General features: G+C 35.4%; 1 protein-coding gene across 4 annotated transcripts in view; it reads left to right on the top strand.

Annotated features, from left to right (window-relative positions):
- The first annotated feature begins 2,140 nt into the window (after window positions 1-2,140).
- LOC127455181 (gamma-2-syntrophin-like) overlaps window positions 2,141-25,822 on the top strand; it is an 88,610-nt gene continuing 64,928 nt past the window's right edge. For 3 of the 4 annotated variants that reach the window (XM_051722851.1, XM_051722852.1, XM_051722850.1), the window contains exons 1-4: window positions 2,141-2,565; window positions 18,918-19,055; window positions 23,556-23,612; window positions 23,881-23,938. In XM_051722851.1, the coding sequence (XP_051578811.1) occupies window positions 2,497-2,565; window positions 18,918-19,055; window positions 23,556-23,612; window positions 23,881-23,938 (322 nt within the window). In that variant the 5' untranslated portion in view covers window positions 2,141-2,496. The remainder of the gene's footprint in view (window positions 2,566-18,917; window positions 19,056-23,555; window positions 23,613-23,880; window positions 23,939-25,822) is intronic. The other variant, XM_051722853.1, reaches the window with a different exon arrangement.

Raw genomic sequence — 25,822 nt, 5'->3', positions numbered from 1 at the left:
CGAGTTGGCTATTTCGTATGATTTCGTACGAATTCGTTCGTATAAATTTGTACGATTTCATCACGTGCAAATGCCCGGATCTCTAATGTGGAATAAGCGCGAGTTTACAAAACCTAACCAGTCGGTGGAGTGTGCAAACATGATAGAAAGCTGTTGTGTGAGATAGAAGCAAGTAATTGTCACGTATTAGATGGAAATGATGTCCAGCGACGTCATTGGCTGTAGTGAAAGTCAAGTGTAGTCATACAATACCATATGAATTAGCCAAATTTAGAAAAGTCATATGAATCCTTACGATTTCGCCATGAGAGTGTGTAGGAAAATTCACTATTTATTTCAGAAAATAAAACTTGTAATCCTGACAGTAATCCCAATTTTTTTTAATGTATCTGTAATCTGATTACTATGATTTTTATGTAACTGTAACAGATTACAGTTACTTATTTTTGTATCCTGATTACCTAACACCGTTACAAGTAATCTGTAACTCCCCAAGCCTGGTAGTAACTACAAAGGCCATTGAATGACATCAGGGTAACACATGTGACACAAAATAATGCAATAAACATTAACTAAACCACATAAAATATTACACAGAACACCCTAATATACATAAATAATATTAAAAATGAGAAAAAAATATGATTATTCCCATAAAGTATAATGAAATATGATGGGTCACGCAGGGACTTCTGGGAATGCCCGATTATTGTTTTTACCTCAATTATAACAACAGTTTACATGTATTCTCTTTTTTTTTAGTTATTCATTTAGTTATTTTAAGGCACAATTTACATTGATGTTTTTTTATTAAACCCCATTACATATATTTAGACATATATTACAGCTTATTTTTCTGTTAAAGCAGAATTTTACTTTATGTTTATGACTAAACATAATATACATTTTTACCGTGAATTATAGAGTAAAATTATACTTTTTACATCTAAATGATTTTTTTTACATTTTTTTACAATATTTTAATACTTGCTGGAATCTATGCCCCTTCTCGAAAAGAGTAGGGGTGTAACCCCGGTGTCCTGGCCAAATTCCCCCATTGGCCCTTCTCAATCATGGCCTCCTAATAATCCCCATCCACTAATTGGCTTTATAACTCCACTCTCTCCTCTCTACCAATAGCTGGTGTGTGGTGAGCGTACTGGGACACTATGGCTGCTGTCTCATCATCCAGGTGGATGCTGCACATTGGTGGTGGTTGAGGAGAGTCCCGTTCACTGTGTAAAGCGCTTTGAGTGTAGTGTCAGAAAAGCGCTATATAAATGTAACAGTCATTCATTCATTAAATGCATTAATTTGCTCCCTTTGCATTTATGTGCTCTGAAATGGTTTAAAACTGTTATTCTTTCCATTTCGACCCAACGGTTGTCGCCAAATGTTTAACGCAAGCATTCAAAATTATTATTGCCATTATTACCTGAGCACAGTTATACTTCTATTAAATGTAATCATATTTCTATGCACCAATACTTAATAAACAGCGATATCTACAAACATAAATTTTTACGAAAACATTTTAATACCGCGCTGAGACTTCTGTAAGCATGGTACATGCTGGGCTTTATGAATCGTTCATTCATTGAATGTATTTTAACTGATTCGCGGATAAGTATCAAACTCACCAACTCCAATGTAGTTTAGACTTAACTAATTAATTTAACTAACGTTACATAATGCTAAACAGATCATTAAGGTAAATTCGAATACGTACATGCCTACACACATTGCTTTTTAAACATCTAGCTGCAATTTATACATATATATATATATATAGATAGATAGATAGATAGATAGATAGATAGATAGATATGTGTGTGTGTGTGTGTGTGTGTGTGTGTGTGTGTGTGTGTGTGTGTATTGTATTAAGATGACTTAAGGAGTGTTGTGTAACTAATAATAATGACATTATGCTTAAAAAAAGCGTCGCGATATATCGCGATATATAGTTGCGGTAATTTTATATCGCCGGAAAAAATATCGCAATTATACCCTTATATCGCCCATCAGTAGCTTTAGAGTTCAGTCATTGACGGGTTAAATTCCAGCATGAGCTGAATGGTTCATTTCGGAGGCAGCAGGTGGAGAAGACAACGCGCTCAACATTTGCGCTCCAAACCTTCAACATCACACATCGAGCTCTCTCAACTCTGGACCAGCAGGAGGGATATCCCCAAAACTACTCACTCCACATCACATCAGCCCTGCGTCCTTTGAAGATGTCTCTTTAAACATCGACCATTCCCCAGCCCCACAAATTTCCACTCTTTCAGAATTCCAAATAGCTGCTGATCTCCTTGAAGTCTATTTGAATGCTGCACCCCGGAGTAACTTGCACGTTTTATGGTTCTGCCGCGACCTTCCCCACAGGCTGAGCAGGATGCCCGAGCTCTCCGCCGCGATACACGGGCATCACTGGATATAAATGACTGATCCAAGTGTGTGTGACTTCAGTGGACCAAACCAAAGGCTGCATGGGAGATGAACGCAGCAGGCAAACATCAACCCGATCTGTTAGAAAGACCTGTCAGCCTTCTAGTACCGACATGGGTAAGAGAAGATTCTCCTGGTGTGCAAACGCTGCCAAATGAACATGCACTTGTGTATACTTAAGCTCACATTTATGCAGAGGACAGATGGGTTTGCACTACTATAGGAACTGCATATGCTTAGCTAACTTTGTTATGGGTGAAGTCATTAAGGTGGTGAAGAATGAGAATTCCAGATGCAGATCTTGTATTAGAGAGCTCATATATGGTGAAATATTTAAATTGGTGTTGTAATCATTCACTCTGCACAGGGGGAAATACATATAAGAATTATTACTGATGTCTTCCTCTGTTTCTACTGAAATAACATGAAGAGAGAAATTCACATTTGATGCATACATTTCAATCAGTTCATAAATGTGCATGAACGGTTTTACTGTGTTTTGTCCTGCACTTTTTTGCAATATATGCAAAAAGGTAGTAGGGAATGAACATTCTAGTTATAGATCTGAAGTTGTAGAGACATCAGAGGTAGAACACTAGGGTCAAAATTGGTATATTCTGTTGCACTGTACGGGATTAAAAGGACAAAAATTACACATTACTCAAAATGTTCGGAAATGTTATGAACAGCGTTGGGTGTAATCTGATTACAAAGTAAACAGTTACTGTAATCAAATTAATTTTAAGTAAAAAAGTAGTGTAACACATTACAATTTAAATACTTTTTATCAGATTACAGTTGCTGACTTTCAATCAAATTAATTACCTTTAAGTACATTACTTAGGGTACACATATTAAAATATTATAATATTTATGTAGAATGCAATTAAAACCTGAATTATGTTCATATGTACGTCTGTTTGTGTTTACGTGACAGCTAAAGGGACGGTGACAATGAACGAGGAAAAATTTGGAATTTGTTGAGCGGAAAAACAAAAACTTTTCTCTGAAAATTGCTGTAGAATGTAACGTATCAGTAAAGTTATATGTAATGTGATTACTTTTCCCATTAAGCAATCAGTGAAGTAGTTTTATTACAATTTTAAATAGTAGTAATTTGTAGTGATGATTACTTTTAATGTGATGTGATTAATTTTCCCATGAAGCAATTTGATTACAATTTTAAATAAGTAAATAGTAATATGTAGTGTTTATTATTTTTAAGGTGATGTGATTACTTTTCCCATGAAATAATCAATAACTTAATTACAATTTAAAAAAAATAAGTAGTAGTTTGTAGTGGTGATTACTTTTAATGTGATGTGATTACTTTTCCCTTGAAGAAATCAGTAAAATAATTTGATTACAATTTTAAATAAGTAGTAATTTGTAGTGGTGATTACTTTTAATGTAATGTGATTACTTGTCCCATGAAGAAATCAGTAAAATAATTTGATTACAATTTTAAATAAGTAAGTAGTAATTTGTAGTGGTGATTACATTTAATGTAATGTGATTACTTTCCCCTTGAAGAAATCAGTAAAATAATTTGATTACAATTTTAAGTAGTAATTTGTAGTGGTGATTACTTTTAATGTAATGTGATTACTTTTCCCTTGAAGAAATCAGTAAAATAATTTGATTACAATTTTAAATAAGTAAGTAGTAATTTGTAGTGGTGATTACTTTTAATGTAATGTGATTACTTTCCCCTTGAAGAAATCAGTAAAATAATTTGATTACAATTTTAAGTAAGTAGTAATTTGTAGTGGTGATTACTTTTAATGTAATGTGATTACTTTCCCCTTGAAGAAATCAGTAAAATAATTTGATTACAATTTTAAGTAAGTAGTAATTTGTAGTGGTGATTACTTTTAATGTAATGTGATTACTTTCCCCATGAAGAAATCAGTAAAATAATTTGATTACAATTTTAAATAAGTAAGTAGTAATTTGTAGTGGTGATTACTTTTAATGTAATGTGATTACTTTTCCCATGAAGAAATCAGTCAAATAATTTGATTAAAATTGTAAGTAAGTAGTAGTTTGTAGTGGTGATTACTTTACTTTTCCCATGAAGCAATCAGTAATTCTATTACAAATGTAAATATGTAATTAGTCATTTGTTACTGTTTTTGAAAGTAACCAACACTAGTTGTAAACAGATAAATTCCTATTTGATGCATAATGATTACTGAATATATATTTGATTTAGGTGAAAATGATTAACACTGTTTTGTGTTTTTAGCTGCGCGATTTTGCCATATATATATATATATATATTTTTTAAAGGTGGCATTAACAATTACAGTAACAGACCTTATGTTACAGAGATACTGTATATTACAAATATGGTGAAATATTACATAAACATTAAGGGTTCTGTAGCTTGATTATTACTGACAGTATGCAGATACATAAAGCTTTTGGATTCAAGTGTTGAGCCTTGACATTATTTTATGTTAAGATTCTATTGTCTTTATTTTTGTCATATGCTTTGTAGATATGAAGTCAGGCAATCATTTTGCAAGTGAGTATATTTTGACTGTTAGACATATACATTTCTTGTGTTGTGTTCTTCATAATGAAATATCACTGGCATTAGTCCAGTAATATGTGGCGCAAACGTAACGAGAGTCCATGGCAATGTGTGATAATTTGATTTTAATGTAAATTAGATGTAAGTGAGAGCAAGTGCGACTGAGACATTTGGAGATAATGAGGTACTGCAATATAACGTAAAATAATGGTAAAATAACAATATAAAAAAGACCTCATTATTGCTACAGTATTCGCAATTAACAAAAATTAGCAAAACATTGCATGAGACGTTGCGTAATTGATAGAACAACTCATGGTAGATTTGAGATGACAGTGTAATCTCAAGGCAAAATGAGTTTTTGTGCTTTTGTTCCCATTTGCTGTATTCCTTTCTGCAGAGATAATGATGTGTGACAGTGTGTGGAGTAGCTTCATTCGCACTATTCATGAGGTGTTCGGAGATGCCCTCTCAAAGGATTTTCATCGCTAGAGCAGAGAATGCATTGCAAAAGCATTTAGACTTTATTTCTTTATTTTTCATTTCTTTGTGCACATTTGTTGTGCGAATGTTTTTCTTAACTGGTGAATGAAGTCTTGCCAGTTATACTGCTGTACCTTTATCAGTTTGTTTGGGTTTTTTAGGGGTTTGTTGAGGTATCAGTGAATACTAGCTCACTGCCTTTTTGATCTGAGGAGAACTTGCAGTATTTGCCCAAAAACAGATTGGATGTCTGTAAAAACAGAAATCAGTAATGATTTTTCCTTATAAATTTGTTCTTGAGCTACAGCCAGTACAGTCACGACGAGAGGCAGTAACTGAAATCAGTCTATTGATATCAGCTGCGAGGAATTGTAGAGGTAGGTACAATTATCATGAGTACAGAATATTTTTACTTCATTAAGAAATGCAAATCTCTTGCAGTGATAATGCCAGTTTATGCAGCAATGCAGTTTTTGAATTTATGTTTCACTAAATAGTGATTTGCGCTAAATGGCAACAGTGTGGCAACTTTAGAAAGGTGTCAGCATCATTATTTTATTTTTACACTAAGATAGGTTGATCTATTACTAAAATCAGTTGACTTCAGAACCTGAAAAACTGCTTTAATTGAGGCCATTTATTAATTTATTTATTTTTTAAGTTAACGATTTTCTTTCTTTTATTTTGGAACATGAAAATGGAAGTCTGAAATCATTGTAAACAGTAAAATTAAGACATATATATATATATATATATATATATATATATATATATATATATATATATATATTTAATTTTTTTTATTTATTTATTTTTTTCACATTTTTACCAGTATTTTCTGAAGCATGTGCATGATAAAATCTATTTAACGCAACACACAGAACTTCGGCCAAACATCTGAGAAGCTATAGTTTAAAAAACAATTAAAACTGATTTGATTATATTTATTTTTTATGTCAACATGTATTAGAGGCCCTAAACAAATAATAATTTCTTACCTTATTTAATTGAAAAATAAACACACCTACCAGTTTCACACCTTGTTTAATTTTCAGATTAACCCAAATGTAAAAAAAACAAAAAAACAATTACGCATAATGGTTGATCTTAGAATAAATTATCAGAATTGCCATTTAATAACTGTTAAAAAGTTATGTGTAAATCTATAAGGTATTTTTACGTGTTTCGGAAATGATAAACATCTTGCGGTAATGAGAATTTTATTCACAATTTACAGTTAAATACCATAAAAAATAAAAAAAATAAAAAATAAATTACATTTGATAAGATCATTCCGTTCACTCTTAAGCACCTAAATCATTTTTGATGCACATGTTAGTGGCTGTTAATATAAATGTGAAAATCTTTTGTCTACCTGATTTTGATTTACTCCGTTGCAACATCAAAATATCACTTGGGCAGGTTTTAAAATCGTGATCCACTCAAGTCAGTGGTATTATTATAGTTATTAAAGAACAACTGATGATACAAATACACTTAACACATCTATTTTGAAGAACAATTTAATAACATTTTTCATATTTTATTGTAATAAAACTTGCCATGTTTTGCTAACTGCAGAGAAGATTATGAATAATATTCTTACATATTTAGACCCTAATTAATTATACAATTGTTTAAAAACATACTTTTTTTCCCCCCAAAATGAAAAATAACATGTTTCAGTGAAAATCCTATATTCTGACTGACAAGAGAACATTTACATTTATTTTACCTTGTAGTCATTTTGAAGGTCAAAGCCAAATGTTTTCTGCTTCATCACAAAAAATATTTTTATTTTAAAATCTTGATGGACAGAGAATGATAATATCACTGATGTATATTTAATTGTCTTGCTTTTTTGTAATTTAAAAAAAAAAAAAAATATTATTATTTTTATACATAAATATTTAATGAGTTTTTTCTTAATTTTGAAAAAAAAAATAGTGTGACTAAAGTTCAGTCTTTTTTTTTGTTTTTGTTTTTTTTTTTTGTGACAGTTATGGAGACATTGTATAAATGAGAATTTTACATTTATTTGAAAGGTTTGTAAAATTGTCTGACTTAAAATTGGCAAGACATAGACAGCATGACTGTGTTTAAAAAAAAAAAAAAAAAAAAAAACATTATTTAATTTCATATTTTATTTATTTTTTTATTTATTTTTTTATTTTTTGTTATAGGAAAGACTGGGGCTAGTTGTCACACTTTTTACTCCAGTAAATATTTCTCAGGGTAGGGGGTTCTTTTTGAGTCAGCTTCTCAGCTTCTGCATTGCCACATACCTTAAAGTTTTGGCTACCAAAAAAATAAAAAATAAGCTATTGAACATTTTCACCATTATTGCCCAGGAAAATAAATAAATAAATAAACAGTTTTTGTGACAACTTGCCCCAGTGGCAGAAAATGTTGAATCCATTGTCTGACACATTTAGCATCAGTTGCGGTAATTAGAATGCAAAGTGTCTGAAACAGGTTACATAGACATGACTATAACATTTTTAATGAAACAAATTGTGGTGACAAATATCTACTGTAGGTGTCCATCTTCTACTCTTACTGATACATCATGGCAGAAAAAGTCTTTACTACTTAAGGCAGCCAAAAAGTGTTGCAATACAGAGAAATGGCTTGATGGACACCAGGTATTTTTATTCTATTATCCAGATAGTGATGTGTGGAATGTGATATTATAATTATTTTTTTATTTACTATTGGGTCTTTGGTACAACATTGTTTAAAACATTTTAACATTTTATATTTAAATTGTATATTTTGTTTATACTACATTTAACAGTCCCAATATTGCAGCTGGACGTGTTGCGGTAATGAGAGATTTACCTGAAAATTCTTTAAAAATCTAAAATAAAACATGAAATAATTTGTAATCTTTATGTGCAAGATGGAGCATATTATGTTTAATTTTTAGAATATAATTTCATAATGATTTTGAAATAGAAATCCTCACTGTTGTGGTTCAAGCTCAGTTTCATTAGAATTGCCCATATGCCAGTCGTGTAAGTCCAAAAAAGTGAAAAAAAATAAACACTTTTTTAATGTAGTTTTTTAAAAGTCAAAATGCCTATAACTCCAGAAGTATTAAAGATATCTAAATATTCCTTTAGTTTCTGATACAGAACAAATGGCCCTTTTTGTATCTCCATTATTTAAGCCCTATATGGTTAAGTTCCAGAGATATGGGGCTCTCAATGTGGCTCCATGTGTAAATTGTTAAATTTTACCCATTTTCAACAGTGAAAAATTAAGTGTGGTCAGTGGTAAAAAAATCTAGATTTTGTAGTCCAGCAAAACAAAGGTCTAAAGTACAAATAAAGTTAAAACTAGAAATGCACATTCATTTATTTACATAAAAACAACAGAGTCACAAATACAGAATAAAGAATAAGCGACACACATGGAAATGGCAAAATCAGCAAAGTTCTAGAATGCATGATTAGAGGTCCAAGCACCAAAGTAATAAAATAATTTTGATTCATTTAATCATGATTTGATTAATTTCAAGAGCCCTAATGATGCATTCCAGTCAAAAATTTTCGCACGGAAGTTTCTGATCTTAATGTCAAGATTAATGAACAGTAACAAATATTTAAATTTGAGATTAACTGCTGTGCTGTGGCAAAAAGACTATTGTTAGTAGTCTAGTCAAGTCATTTTTATTTGCATAGCACCTTTCACAACACACATCAAAGCAGCTTTACAGAAAATAATGCTGTAAGGGGTTCAGTGGAAAGGACGAGGCGAGAACCAGCTTGACAACTTAAATAATAGTTTAATAATAAACTTAACTAAAAACACAGTACAGCTGCCTGCAATTCTCTCTCTCTCGAACTGTTGTCCCCGGCCGCCTTTATCCCTCATGCGCCCCATCAGGCTGATTGGGGACCAGGCGTGCGTCATTCCAGCCCGGCCCCGGCATGACGTACATCCCCCCTTCCTCTCCGGGGGGCGTGCCTTGCGCCCCGACTGCTGGCGGGTCATCCCCGCTTTCCTCGACCTGGGAGGAGACAGGAGGGGAAAAAACAACAAAACAAAATAGGCGAGGGAAAGGCCAACACGGAGCGACAGAGAGAGAGAGAGAGGAGAGAGAGAAAAAGAAACTCACCAGTTCTTTGATGCGCCGTCGCGTGGTCCTCGATCACTCCTCCACCCTCTCAGGCGGACGGCAGCCGCTCCTCCCCGGGCGGACCGGAGTCAGACCTCCGACCCCCAGTGGACAGAACGCCCCTCCGCGTTCCTGGCGTCCCGTGGGGACACTCCTCCGCCCTTGGCAGCGGCCCTACCACTCCAGGCGGTCGGGGAGTCGCTTCCCTCCTCCCCCCGCGGACGGCGGTCTTCTCTCAACCCCTCTGCGTTCCCAGGGGACGGCAGGGCACTCCTCCACCCCCGGCAGCGGCTCCCATGCTCCAGGTGGTCGGGGAGTCCCGTCCCCACTCGCCTCACGGACGGCGGCCGTTCCCCGCGTCCGGGTGGTCAGGCTACTCCGTCCCCCGTCGGATGGCAGCGGCGCTCCCCTGGGTGGACGGCAATGTCGAGGACTCTGCGACGGGAATCCCTCCTCCTTCCCGGGTTTCGGCACCAGTGTAAGGGGTTCAGTGGAAAGGAGGAGGCGAGAACCGCCTTGACAACTTAAATAATAGTTTAATAATAAACTTAACCAAAAACACACAACCAAAAACCACACAGTACAGCTGCCTGCAATTCTGTCTCTCTCGAACTGTCGTCCCCGGCCACCTTTATCCCTCGCGCGCCCCATCAGGCTGATTGGGGACCAGGCGTGCGTTATTCCAGCCCGGCCCCGCCCTCCTCGGCTCTACAAATGCATTAACAGTAAATTAAATTGTAATATCTAGAAAGTCTTAAGGGGGTCATAGTAACTCTGGAACTCACTGATCAACTTTTATGATAGTATGAAACAAATTATGTCATTTACATGTGTACTTGTGGCATTTGCAGGGATCGAACCCGATCAAACTTAGCATTGTAAACCTATTAACCCACTGATCTAACTTGCTCTTATTTATTTTTGGGAGATTTGATTCAGATCAGACTCACAGATGTGTTGCTATAAAACACTGCTGGAAATGTACTGTGTTCTTGTCTTTGGGATTTGGAGAGTTCGCTAATTGTGTACCCTAACGAGATTGCAGTTTTGACATGTGTTATAACCTTAAAGTCATGATTTTTTTATTTATTGTGTGCTGGATATAGGACTTGAGTTCTCATAATATGTTTAGTTTTCAGTGGTAGAGACACTGTTGTTGTCAATTATGTAGTCAACCAGGCCTGTGCTGGTGATTACTGCAAAATAATTGGTTGGTTTGTAAAATTGACTAAAGTTCAGGCATGAAACTCTACATGGCGCAAGCTGATAGGTTCTTTGAACGTGTTATCTGTTAGCCAGTCAGCTCGCTGGCATGTGATACGTTAAGCCAATCGGCTCACATGGTGCAAGCTGATAGGTCCTTTGGCATGTAATCGGGTTGCCAATCAAATGTCTAGTCTCTCTTTGTTTAACATTTAAATTGCTTAGTTTATCAAATAAGCTGGTTTAACCACAGCATGCCACAAATAGTTTTTCTTTGAAATGCAATTTGCTCAGGTGGTTGCTGGGGCTTTTCTTCTAACAGCTTGCACGGTAAGGACTGCTTTTGACCATGACACACAGAAGCGCATCTTTATCAAGGTAAACCTAAGCCAAATCTGGCCTGGCACACATCGATATCTCAGGTCATTAGTTTGAATAAATCCACACATTGCTAGGCTAAGTCACTAGTTAAATAAGTTCAGGGCTTTCCAGTTCCAGGTACACTAGGTCAGGTCACTAGCTGTTTAAGCCATTCGGCCAAGCAGGCTCAGGCTTACTTGGCTAGCATACACTTGATATACATGGCTCTACAGAGCAGCAGCAGTACACAAGACTTGGCAGTTGATCTGCTTGGTTGGGGGGTAGTGTTTTGTGTTATGTGTTTGTGAAGCTTCCATGCTTTGTTGGGAGATTGTATATGTGCATTGTCAGCAGCCATATCACCCTGTAGCTCTAGACTGGTTACCCACTTAAGCTAAGCAGGGTTGAGCCTGGTCAGTACCTGGAAGGGAGACCTCCTGGGGGAAACTAAGGTTGCTGCTGGAAGAGGTGTTAGTGAGGCCAGCAGGGGGTGCTCACCCTGTGGTCTGTGTGGGTCCTAATGTCCCAGTATAGTGATGGAGACACTATACTGTAAAAAGGCACCGTCTTTCGGATGAGTCATTAAACTAAGGTCCTGACTCTCAGTGGTCACTAAAAATTCCAGGGAACTTCTCGTAAAGAGTGGGGATGTAACCCCAGTGTCCTGGCCATATCTGCCCATAGGCCCTTATCCATCATGGCCTCCTATTAATCCCCATCCCTGAATTGGCTACATAGTTAGTTAGTTACATCACTCTACTCTCCTCTCCACCAATAGCTGGTGTGTGGTGAGCGTACTGGTGCACTATGTCTGCTGTTGCATCATCCAGGTGGATGCTGCACACTGGTGGTTGAGGAGAGTCCCCTGTTCACCGTGTAGAGTGCTTTGAGTGTAGTATCAGAAAAGTGCTATATAAATGCAACATTCATTCATGTCTTGTTTTTTTAGGTTTTTTGGGCATTGCTCTGCAGTTGCTAAGATTGGTTCTGATTGATTGTTAGCACATTGCTGTGTGGTTGCAATGGTGTTCTGATTGGGTCCTTACTGGCCAATAGAGTCCACCCTCAAGTCTCTATGATATAGAGAGCAACAGTCTGGTTGCGGAAGTAAAAATACCATTACTTTTCTCCATAGATAACTTATAAACCTTTAAAGACAGACCTACCATGAGCTCCGAGGTTGTTAAGCAATGGAATAGATGAAATTTCAAACAAACACTCACTCAGCTCAAGCAATTCCAGGTTATTTTGGTATCGCAGAGATGAACTGCCGTCAAAGGATGCTTTGTTGAAATTGAGCTGAAAATGCCCATGGTTTGTGAGGTTGAAGCCTGATTTCTGAAAAATTATTGGAGATGTGGGCTTCTTTAAATCTACATCAGTTTCTGTGAATCAGGACAAACTAAGGATTTGTCATAATTTATGATATTTCACGGATCACCGTCAATGTTATCATGTCTACTCTATTAAGACCCTTTCGTCCCACAACTGCTGTTGGTAGATTCAAACTTTTCAAGAAGGAATCGCATAAACTTTGATCACAAATGACCTCTGTGACTGATATGGGAAATCTGCTGCTCGAAAGAACCTAGAAGCATGTTTGCATGCGATGTGATGCTACAGTAATTTTATCTATATGCTTCTGTTGAAGCCATCAGTCCATCAGTTATTGCATCTTATTTTTTATTTTTTTTACATTTTGTAAAACACTTATACTTGTGTAGCATAATTTCTGGTGAAGAACTACACTAACCATGATCATGAAGAGAAAGATCCACCAATCAGAGTATTGCATCCAACAAAGTGCGCCAAAAGAGCTCTGCAGCTCCACCTGCTCCCATTACTCACTGTCACTCTCGCTACACTTTCAAACTATTTATATATTTGTATATATCTGAATATTTTGCAGTAACAATTTACTGTTTCTATACTTATAATGAACAACTTTAAATCAATACTTTTATATTTTTTCATCTTTTTTTAATAAGTTTACATAATTAACAATGCTTTATAGAACTGTCTTTTCATCAGATTTTTGTTTTTGTTTTTTGCATCAAATCAAAGTTGGTAATGTTGTATCACCTCGGAGCTGGTTGGTTTGGTGCATAGCTTAGAACCATAGACATTGCTAGACCCTATTTAGGAGGGCTTTAGCCCCCCTGAAATTAATCTCAGCCCCACTAAAAATCTGTTACTCAGCAATCAGCATGCAAATCTTTTAAACAGCGGTAGCACTTCACTAGTTTTAAGTATGTGACTGCTTTGGTGGCTTTTTCCACTAAAGACTGACTATAGCATGAGCCAATAGCATTGGAGTGTGGGCTGTGAAGGAGCGTATCATTGGCTCGACCCACTGAAGGAATACACCCCATTCCCCCATTCAATTCAAGAACAAGCGAAAAAAAAAAAAAAAAAATATCTATGCAATAGAGTGCAATACATTAAATGTGTTCACCTTATGGTTTCATTGGAGGCTGAGCCCCCCTACTATTGAAATCATAGAATCGCCCCTGGATAAAGGATTTTACTAAATCACTATGGGAAAAATGAATGGGAAAAATACTTCCGGAACCAAGACGGCTGAAAGGGTTGGTCGGCACAGTTGTGCTCTCTACTTGTTTCTAGATATGGCTAGAATCCCTCCTTCACTACTTCTATAGGATTTTTTCACCCATTTTATTATCCACCAGGCGAGAAGTCTGACCCATTCTTAAAGTAATAGCACAATTTTCCTCAACAAGCTGCATGATTTTAGGTCTCGTTCATGTTCGTAGCACTAACGCAGTTCAAATCTCTAACCCAATGAGCAATGAAATACTGCATCAGCAAGCAGCATAATGAATCTAATGCACAGAATTTTGCCATTGCCACCTGTACTGAAATATAAATATATTTAGATTGTTCCCTGGAGCCATGATGATTTACTTGTAGTGTGTGATGCCACAGGATAATATACTAGTCACAGCTAAGCAATTAGTCAAGCATAATGTAAAACTGCATATGAGCTGTTGGATGTCTTCTTTATCTCTTTATCTATAAATCGCCATAGCAGCTTTTAATATATCTCACTCTGGCATGCACACACAGGCCATAATACATGCTCAACTCTCAAATGATTGCTCATTATTCTTGAAATACTCAATTAATACTGTCCTGATACGTTTACCCACCCTATAAAAAAAGGCTCCTTTCCATCACATCTTTGTCACCGAGCCCAGCCTCGCCTTTTCATTTCAATTTTGATTCATGACAGGTCTGAATTTTAATGAGCTCCATTTTGCATTTGGAAACTTACCTCGCCTAAGTGTTACTTCATAACGAGTTTGATGATTGAAATATTTTTAGAGAAAATTAGAATGTCATGAATGCTGATTAAGATGCGTTTGTCATAATAATAAGACAATCAAGGAGGGGTGTTTTATTAATCAGGTTTCATTTGTTTGTTATTGTTGCAGATTTGGAAAAATGAAATATTATTATTTAATGTTGAGACACTTGCTGAATTGTAGATTTGACCTTCACTGTTAAGATTTATTAAAATGTTAAAGCAGAGGTTGCAAAGAATTATAATTGTTTTCTTGCTGTGTGTCGGCACTGAGGATTTTTCTACCATCTCTAAATGGCATTCCTGTTTTGGCATAAATTAATAAAAAAATTAAATAAATGGTTTTTCAGACGTTTTGCCGTTTAGTCAAAGGTCTGGCTATGCGATACCACCTTCCAGACTGTCAGAATTGCTACTCTGTAGCTTGCTCTTAACATTCACTTTAACTTTGCAGTTCAGTGTAAGATTGGCATGCCTTTAATATCTGAAAAGCTAGAAGAAGTCAGATATTGTTAAAGTTGTGCGGCCCAATTGTTCAGACACTTCCCTTTCAAATGCTTTTCCTATTGCAAGATGTACAGACTTTTAATCTTCTGGCGAAAGCTATATCGACTGTTTTCGCCTGTCCTGTTGTCAAGGTAGAAAGATAATATCCGTTGCCGGCGGATTGTCTGTGTGTCGTAGCCCTCGAGCAGGGGAACATTATCGGCTCTGATCTGATCTCAAGACAGCAGTTGACCTTCATTCTTCTAATTATTATCTTGATTGAAGCAATTCAGTGGCACTCTCGTCCAACTCTGTAGTGAATTTAAATTAGAAGCAATATGTCACAATTACAACACTATAAACACCACAAGGTAATCATTGTTTGAAGCAGATAATTGACCTTAAAGGCGTTTAAAATCACGCAGATCTAACAAATCTAGCTTTTTTTTTCTTTTTTTTTTTTTTAATAAGGTCATTGATTGTTTCAAAAAATAATAGCACATCTTTCTTCGGTAAGCCACATGATTTTCAATATCTAGGGTGATTTATTTTTTTCCCCAAATGTTATGTTTTATTTAAGTTTGATCATCAAAAGGGTGTCTAATCAAACAAATTGATAAAAATTAGGGCTGTCAATTGAATTAAAATGTTTTATCGAATTAATTACATGGTATGCCGATTAATTAATTGAATTAATCGCAATTAATCACAATTAATCACATACATAAATATAAGCTGAGAAAGCTTCTCAAATAACAATAATTCAATATTAAATGATTAAATAATTATAAATAATATACTGTATATATTATACAAAAATAATAATACAGATAATTAAAATGCATTGCTAATTTACATTATTTTGGTATACAAGTGAATCATTAAAAAAGACAATACAAAAAGTGGCTTTAGAATATGATAAATATATATATATATATATATATATATATATATATATATATATATATATATATATATATAAGGGCTTGTTTAAGGACGCGTCAATGTACACCTGTGTCAGATGGATGCTTTTGGAGCAGCTCGGTTGTGTTGTGTCATAAACATACTGTTTTTAGGTCACTACAGCCCTAATAAAAATGGAATCAGATGCAATAAAAGAGCTTCATGGTATGAAAACTTTAATGAAAAAAATCTGTCATTACACATTACAGCTGAAATAATATTTTAAATATACAAATTAAAAATAATAATATTTAATTAAACAAAAATCATTTTAAATTATTGATATTATTATTATTATTATTATTATTACTACTACTTCTACATTGAATATAACTTTTCTCTATGCAGTAGGAATATATTTCTGTCGTAATGTCTTGAATTTCACGCATCCGACTGAATCAAGCTTTTATTTTGGCGGAAAACTCAGTTAAGACCTTTGAGTTCCTGTGTGTATATTTGACGGTAGTTTTTAATAAGCTCATCATATTTATTTATTTCATTAAATTGCATAATTTTGCAGTTGACTAATTGTCTTTCCGAATCAAAGGGCACACAAGTATTACTCATGTTTGTAGTACAAACAGTGTGGAACGAGTTCGCGCCGACATTTTATTCTAAGTATGAGCAGTCGTAACAGTTATTCTTGCCTTGGCAATCAACACTATTAAAATGGAATCGAACTGAATTGTTTTGTTAGGTGTTACTGTCTTGACTGTTTACATGATCTGTTGTGCGAAGAGAAATTGTATTTTTATTTTAACTGGCGAGATGTGCCTGGCTGCCCACAGTGAGCTACGGTGAGGTGACCCACAGCCAGTTTCTCAAGCCAAAGTTGGATTTCTGACCCTACCAAATCATCAAGCCGTGACTTCCACTGTTTGGCCTTAAGCGAAGCATTTAAGCCCAGGCTTCTTGAGCGATCCAGAAATGGCCCTGCAAGAATTAAAATAGTTTTCATGTGGCTTTGCGAATTGTCTAGAAAAAGGCAAAAATCTACTTTTCCTGATCCACTGATGTATAGAGTGTCACAGAGGGCTCCCGTATAGAGTCCAAACCGGTCTCTAACTCCAAACTTTGATTAATTGAGAGTCTCTTGACCTACATCCTGGTGTCTCGAGGGGGAAATGGTTTAGGTGCCAGAGAGAGAGAACTAGGCCAGCAGAGAGGCTATGAATTTGTCAGAACCCGTGTCATGGCCAGAGTGGACAAACACATGCATGGCTAAAACTAAATGTTGTTTTTGCAACTAACCATATTTAAGACATTTCCCCAATGAAATGTTTGATTTGGTTGATACTTTTTTCTGTAGAAATATAAACATAAATTATAATGAAAGTCAAAATGTGTAGAGGGGGCTCCAAATGACAATTTTCGCCTATTTTTAAGCAAATCTACAGGTAAAAAAATAACCTTAGAATGGTGGCAGTGTCACGATTTTACTTTTACACAGAGACAGTTAAGTCTATTACTAAAATCAGTTGACTTCAGCAACCCTTGTGTCCAGATATGTGAAAAAACACATTTTGTGTTTTTCCAAAGTTTGAGTGCCTATAACTCCTGAAATATTAAATATATCTCAATATCCTTTTGTATTCTAGTTCAGAACAAACTTTCTGTTTTGTATCTGCATGTTTAAAGACCTACTTGGTTAAATCCCAGAGTTATGTGGCTCTCTATATGGCTACATCTGTAAATTGTGAAACTGTACCCAATTGTCAGTGGTCGAGAACTAAATGTGGGTCACATGATATTAAGCTAGATTGTTTGTTTTGAATCGGACTGATACGGTTCTCTAGTTCAACTCAAAGTCTCAATGGTCAGTTAACAAGATTATCAGTGAATAACAACTATTGTACGATCTCAGAAGACTTGGAGTATAGAGCACGTGTCATATCGATTACTTTTATGGTACTTTTTGTCATTTTAGACCCAGTCTCCATTCACTTTTAATATATGGAAAAAAGTTGCCAGGAAATTCTTCAGAAAATCACCTCTTGTGTTCTAACGAAAGGTCATACAGGTCTGGAATGACATGAGGGTGAGTAAATGATGACAGAACTTTCATTTTTGGGTAAACTGTCCCTTTAAAACCTATCACCTGGGGGTGGTGTGGCTTAGTGATTTACAGATTTGGGCTGGTAATCAATAGGTTGAGGGTTCAAAACTCACCATTGTGCTTTTGTGCCCTTAAGTAAGACATTGTACACCAGTTTAATGTCTAAGCAACTTATCATGACAGTGTTCTGTGACAACAAAGACTTCATTTGATTCAATACTGTATTTCAGCAGCATTCTGAGGAGTATTTTTCAATCTAACAGCCACAGAAAGCCCCTCTTGGGCCTGTTTTGCAAGGGTAACTGAATTAGCAGCCCTGTAGTGCTCCGTCATTTTGTGCACAGAAAATTGGAAAATAATTGAAAGATCCACAGGCGACTTTTCTGTTGAAAACCATCTTCCCAAGGTGGAATATTATATAGTGAGGGAAATTAACAGGTCAAAATCTCTTTCTTATACAGTATGTGTTAAAGGAATAGTTCACCTACAATTGACAGTTCTGTCATCAAATCTCATTTGCACTTCTGCATATTGCTTTAATTCTTCACATTGGTTTTAATGACATTAAAGGGCTTTGGTTCTTGATAGTCTTGTAGCATGCCAAGTTTAAGTGAGATTTGAGAGCTACGGGAGATAGGTAGATTACTTTTTGACTAATTTTATGATACTTATATTGTGCTTTCATTGTGTTTTTCGGAGCCCTTGGTCACTATACATTTGCAGTGAATGGGAAAGAGTGCAAAAATTGTGTAAACGAACAAAAAGTGTGAACTGTTTTTACAATTTCTCCCTTTCTTCTTTTTGGGTTTGGAACAAATGATGGTGTGAACGTACAAAAAAACATTCTGTTATTTTTTTTCTCCCTTTTTATTTATTATGCTAAATCTTTTGACATGTGATTACACAATTTATCTTTGTTTTTTCTCAACAGACAAAAAACGGACTTGCACTTTTGTATGATGAACACACTAGTAACACCTACGACGTTCGTTTGAAGTTGACGAAAGAGTTGTTAATCATACAAAAACAGGACGTGGTTTGCATTAACAGCAGCGTCTCCCACTTAAATGTAAGTACTGATGCTTTACCTTCAACTCAGTCATGATTCTTACACAAACATACACAGAATTGTAATTGCATTGTTTTTTAAGTCATAAGTTTCTCATTCCTTCATCATTGGACGTCAAAAACAGGCGGGCGTGTTCTGTTAGTGATTGATTATAGAGATTCAGAACAATGCAATGCAATACAATTTTTAATCACATTTGACATACCTGTCAAGGAGCACGTTACAGTTCATTGTTTGCAAGCATGCGACACATCATCATTCATATATGGTCATATATGGTATAGTTGTCAGCAGCGCTTTGGCCTATTTTCACAACTCTGATGCTGACAACACAGAATGAAAGTCACTGAAACACTTCACTGTACAAATCATGCTGGAGAACCAAATATACTGTATGCCATGATCAGTATAATACATGACACAAAATACAACATTAAACTGGTGGTTGATCATTAGTTTAATGTTTCTATACATTACCAGTGGTTCTCAACTGGTGAGTTGCTTCACAGTAAAGCAATGCTAGATGAAAATAATAAAAAGCATGCAACTATTTTATTGTGCATAATTACAATAAAGACACAAAAAGGCTAATCAACTTTTAAAAGGGTGAAAATGTTTTCCACATCGTTTGTTGATGTCAAAGTCAGAGTCCAATCAAACTCTACAGTATTCTGGCGCAAAATTCATGTGTCTCTTGGTAGAGGCTCATCAAATTAGGCAGATGTCAACATGGAGAGATTTTGTGACATAAACTCATCTTTGAAAGCCATGAACAAACTACGCAAGGTAAAAGAAAATACAGTGGAAAGAAAAAGTATGTGAACCCTTTGGAATTAGCTTGTTTTCTGCATTAATTGCTCATATAATGGGATCTCATCTTCATTAAAGTCACAAGTATAGACGAACACAATGTGCTTAAGCTAACAACACACAAACAATTATAATGTTTAATGTCTTTACTGAACACATCCTCTTTAACATTAACAGTCCTGTGGAAAAAGTAATTGAATCCCTAGGCTAAAGATGATAAAAAAGCTAATTAAAGTCAGGAGTCTGCAAAACAGGCATCCACTTAATGAAACGAGATTGTAGGTGAGGGTTAGAGCTTCTTTGACTTATAAAAAGCACTCAGATATTTTGAGTTTGCTATTCACAAGAAGCATCTGCTGACGTGGACCATGCTTCGAAAAAAGAGATTTGCATAGAGCTGGAAAGGGTTACAGATTTATCTTGAAGAGCTTAAATATTCACCAGTCCACAGTTAGACAAATTGTCTATAAATGAAGACGATTTAATACTATGGGTACTCTCTCTAGAAGTGGCCGTCCAGCCAAGATGAGTCAAAGGGCACACTGCAGAATGCTCAATGAGGTAAAAAAAGAACCCTAGAGTGACAGATAAAGACTTGAAGGAATCACTTGGAACTGGTTAACATCTCTGTTCTTGAGTCTACTATACAGAAAATATTAAACAGGCATGATGTTCATGGCAGGACACCATGAAGGAAGCTGCTGCTTTCCAACAAAATCATTGCTGCCTGAAGTTTGCCAAAGATGACCTACACACTCAACAACGCTATTGGGGAAAAAAATTTGTGGACTGATGAAACTAAGTTTGAATTTTTTGGGAAGAACACGCAGCACTACTTATGGTGTAAAAAGGGCATTGCATACCAACATTAAAACATCCCAATGGTGAAGTACGGTGGAGGGAGCTTCATGATTTGGGGCTGCTTTGCTGCTTCGGTGCTAGGACCGTTTGCCATCGAAGTTGAATTCCCAAGTTTATCAAGAGATCCTACAAGATCAGGGTGGCTGTGCGCCAGCTGCAGCTCAGTAGAAGTTGGGTGATGCAGCAGGACAATGATCCTAAATATCTAACTAAATCCATTACAAAATGGCTTAAAAAAAAGAAGAAAATCCACCTTTTGGAGTGTCCCAGTCACAGCCCAGACCTTAATCCAACAGAGATGCTGTGGAATGACATCAAGAGAGATGTTCACACCAGACATCCTAAGAATATGTCTGAGCTGAAGCAGTTCTGTAAGGAAGAATGATCCAGAATTGCTTCTGAACATTGTGCAGGTCTAATCCGCAGCTACCGGAAGAGCTTGCTTGAGGTTATTGCTGCCAAAGGAGGATTGACCAGTTATTAATTCCAAGGATTCACTTACTTTTTCCAAAGCTCTGTGGATGTTTATTGGGATGTGTTCAATAAAGACATGAAATATTAGTACTGTTTGTGTGTTGTTAGCTTAAGCACATTGTGGTTGTCAATACTTGTGACTTTGATGAAGATGAGATCACATTTGATGTCCAATTAATGCAGAAAACCAGCTAATTCCAAAGGGTTCACATATTTTTCTTGCCACTGTATAATGCAGACTAACATAAAATTACATCCGTAGACTATATCTATTTAGCCAATGTCATGACAATGATTTTGCACACTGTTGGGCTTATGGAGGGGTAATATAATGTAGGGAAAATGTGGTAGTATAAATGTACACGGTATGGATTAAAGTGCCTGCGTACCTCCATTATTAATATGTAATAAATTGTATAATGGAATTAGCCACGTTCGACCACCATTATAAGAAGAATAAATGACAAATGATCAGATTAGAAATCTGAATAAAATTCTCCACCATTAAATATGTAATACAACAGGCTCATTGTATCCACTCACAATTTATATGTAAGGAATTATTATATACATCAATATAGGTCACTGTTCATAACTCCACTATCAGAACGATAATGGCCAAAAATGGCATCCCTGGAAGAGTGGCGATGGAAAACCACTGCTAACCCAGAAGAACATTAAGGCTCATCTGAATTCTGCCAAAACACACCTTGATGATCCTCAAAGCTTTTGGGAAAATGTTCTGTGGACTGATGAGTCGAAAGTGGAACTGTTTGGCAGGACACCATGAAGGAAGCTGCTGCTTTCCAACAAAATCATTGCTGCCTGAAGTTTGCCAAAGATGACCTACACACTCAACAACGCTATTGGGGAAAAAAATTTGTGGACTGATGAAACTAAGTTTGAATTTTTTGGGAAGAACACGCAGCACTACTTATGGTGTAAAAAGGGCATTGCATACCAACATTAAAACATCCCAATGGTGAAGTACGGTGGAGGGAGCTTCATGATTTGGGGCTGCTTTGCTGCTTCGGTGCTAGGACCGTTTGCCATCGAAGTTGAATTCCCAAGTTTATCAAGAGATCCTACAAGATCAGGGTGGCTGTGCGCCAGCTGCAGCTCAGTAGAAGTTGGGTGATGCAGCAGGACAATGATCCTAAATATCTAACTAAATCCATTACAAAATGGCTTAAAAAAAAGAAGAAAATCCACCTTTTGGAGTGTCGATGGAAAACCACTGCTAACCCAGAAGAACATTAAGGCTCATCTGAATTCTGCCAAAACACACCTTGATGATCCTCAAAGCTTTTGGGAAAATGTTCTGTGGACTGATGAGTCGAAAGTGGAACTGTTTGGAAGACAAGGGTCCCGTTACATCTGGCGTAAATCAAACACAGAATTCCACAAAAAGAACACCATACCTACGGTCAAGCATGGTGGTGGTGGTGTGATGGTGTGGGGATGCTTTGCTGCTTCAGGGCGACTTGCAGTAATTGAGGAAAACATGAATTCTGCTCTCTACCAGAAAATCCTAAAGGAGAACATCCGGTCATCAGTCCATGAGTTGAAGCTCAAGCGCAACTGGATTATGCAGCAAGTCAATGATCTAAAGCATAGGAGTAAGTCCATCTCTGAATGGCTCCATAGAAGCAAAAGTAGCGTTTTGGAGTGACCTAGTCAAAGTCCTGACTTGAACCCAATTGAGATGCTGTGGCAGGACCTTAAACGGGCAGTTCATGCTCGAAAACCCTCCAATGTGGCTGAACTGCAAAGAAGAGTGAGCCAAAATTCCCCCACAGCGTCGTGAAAGACTGATCTCCAGATATCAGAAGTGTTTGGTTGCAGTTTGTGCTGCTAAAGGTGGCACAACCAGCTATTAAGTTTAAGGGGGCAGTTAGTTTTTCACAAGGGTGATATAGGTGTTGGATAACTTTTTTGATTCATTAAAGGTTGCCTTAGTTTTATGTTATGTCTTGTCTAAAACAATTCAGGATGAAAAATACACAAAAAATAGAAGAAATCAGGAAGGGGCAAATACTTTTTCACAGCACTGTATATGTATATATATATATATATATATATATATATATATATATATATAGTGTGTGTAAGTTACTGTGTTTGGTTGTCACTCAATGTCCAATGAAAAAACTAGGTCTTGAAGCAAAACCAGTTGAGAACCAATGGATTTTCCCCATTTAAAGGTGTTACTAATTATAAGATACATTATAAGCTATTATTTTTTATTTCTATTTAATTTTACTGATAAACTGTTAAATGTCCATGTCTTTCTAATTATTTGATATGTAATTAATGCCATGAATATTTTACCAACTAAATTCCCACTTTTTAAAGCACAGAACTGTTGTACTTCGACGGCAGGCGACTGGAGGTCTCGGTCTGAGTATCAAAGTAGGTTTATTTTCACTTTTAATATGTTAAGTGACTAAAGAGCTTAACTGAACATGCTCCGGTATTGCACACACATCTCTACAGGAGAGATCATCATTGCACAAAAGTAGTCTTTTAAAGTTCAAAGAGAACGTTGAGAGAACGATCGAGATTCATTACTTGATGCAAAAGTATCTTTGATGAGGCAATAGATTTGGAGTTTGGAAATGTAGATAACGGACGTAAGATATGGGTGTGAATTACCTTCACGGCTCTTCATTTTTTCCAGGGAGGAGCGGAACACAAAGTGCCTGTGGTCATCTCTAAGATTTTCAAAGATCAAGTAGGTAAGATGACAACAGTTTCTCCAATTTACTGTAAACTGGCCGTAGTCAGAGCAGAAAACAATATAAATATTTAGTGGTGCTTGCTGTTGCTCATACTTATCTAACCGTGAGTGTTAAACTTTAGGATATAAGTCGTCCTGCACCGTCAGTGTTAATTAAAAAAAATATATATATATTTTTTACATTTAGTCAGTATTTCATCGCCATATTCATTAATTTTAGGCAATTTTACTCCGACTAAAATGGCATAAAATTGTATTAAAAAAATACGTAAATGTGCAAAATGACAAAAACATGTATTAAACTGTAACAGACAAAACTTTAACCAAGTATTCAAATAGTCTGAAATGTTTAAACTATTTACAGTAAAAAAAAAAAAAAAAAAATGTCTTTTTGAAGATTTACGAATTTCATCAATCTGAATTGAGTGATCTTGAACTAGATAAAGAAATGTAAATATGTTTGTTTAATTTTTGTGTTTTGATGAGTGTCTTTTAAATTGAGTCAATATTTCATCATGTTACATTCATTATTTTAGTAAATTTTACTCTGAGTAAAATGACATACAGTTTTAGTCAACAGAAGTAACATACTGTAGTTGACAATAATGTCGTCATGTGCAAAATGACAAAATAAATAAAATAATAATAATTATCAAACTGTAAGAGAGTAAACTTTAAACAAATATTTTGAAATATTTGTAAACTGTTTACAATAAAAAAGATCTATTTTTAAAATGTACATATTTCATCAGCCTGAATTGTGTAATGTTTTAAAAAATTAAATAAAACTTAAATATGTTTGTTTCATTAATTTAATAATAAATAAAATATTTGAATATTTGGTTAGTTTGATTTGGTTATACAATCGAATATTTCAGTCTTACAAAAAAATGTAGTGTACAATTATTTAAATATTAATTAAACATATTAAAGAATTTTAAGAAGTTTAGAATATTGCGTTACATGTTTTTAAGGAAACAATATATTCACAACGGAAGTTATGCATTCGGACTGGTTCATTAGCTTCATTATCTGTGCAGATTGTAATATTATATTTTTTGTCGTAGATATAGCTGATTAATGTCACATTTATGTAGGATGCGTTTAAATGTAATAATTAACCCGTTAGTAAAGTTCGTTCCCATTATATTCTCCTAACACTCCCCTAACGTTCTTCTAACCTCTATATTCTGGTATCCTTTCTGCAACCCTGTTTTACTTCAATGATCAATCCACAATCCATGTCTTATTTTGATTGTTTAATTAATCATTAAAATAATCATTGTACCACAGTATTGAAAACTGAGCCTTGATTGTTTCATAAAACTTCGGCTGTAGTTCAGGCACTAGAAAATTAATATAGATATTGAAGTAAAATATTCCTAAATATCTAATGATTTCAACACTGTCTAGTGTTTTATAATGATTCTGATAATTAAAAAATAATTACAAATTTTATTGAAAAATAAAAACCTAAAAATACGTTACTTATTAGGTTGTCACACAAAAACCTCCCTGCTACATTCAGGGAACATTAGTTTATGGTTATAGAAAGCAAAACCTAAAAAAAACGTTCCTAGAATGTTTGGAATTGGTTCCCCAGAAAATAATCAAACAGGAACCACATGCTAACGTTTATGGGAACGTTCTGTGTTTTCTGGGTAGAGATTAATTGAGTGATAGTTTATGAACTGTAAAAATATGTTTAAAAACATACAAAATTTGATTATTTGAGGTTAAGCAATACTGAACTGGTACAATCAAAACTTATGCTTCAACATGCCATGTGTGTCTTCTGTGACAAGTGTTTTTTTGTGTTGATTTGTTTGTTTTTTTTCACAATGTGACTTTATTCATACAGTACAAATGTATTTTTAATTGT

Source organism: Myxocyprinus asiaticus, chromosome 17 (genome assembly GCF_019703515.2).
Source record: "Myxocyprinus asiaticus isolate MX2 ecotype Aquarium Trade chromosome 17, UBuf_Myxa_2, whole genome shotgun sequence".
NCBI lineage: Eukaryota > Metazoa > Chordata > Actinopteri > Cypriniformes > Catostomidae > Myxocyprinus > Myxocyprinus asiaticus.
This window is presented reverse-complemented; position numbering and strand designations above follow the sequence as displayed.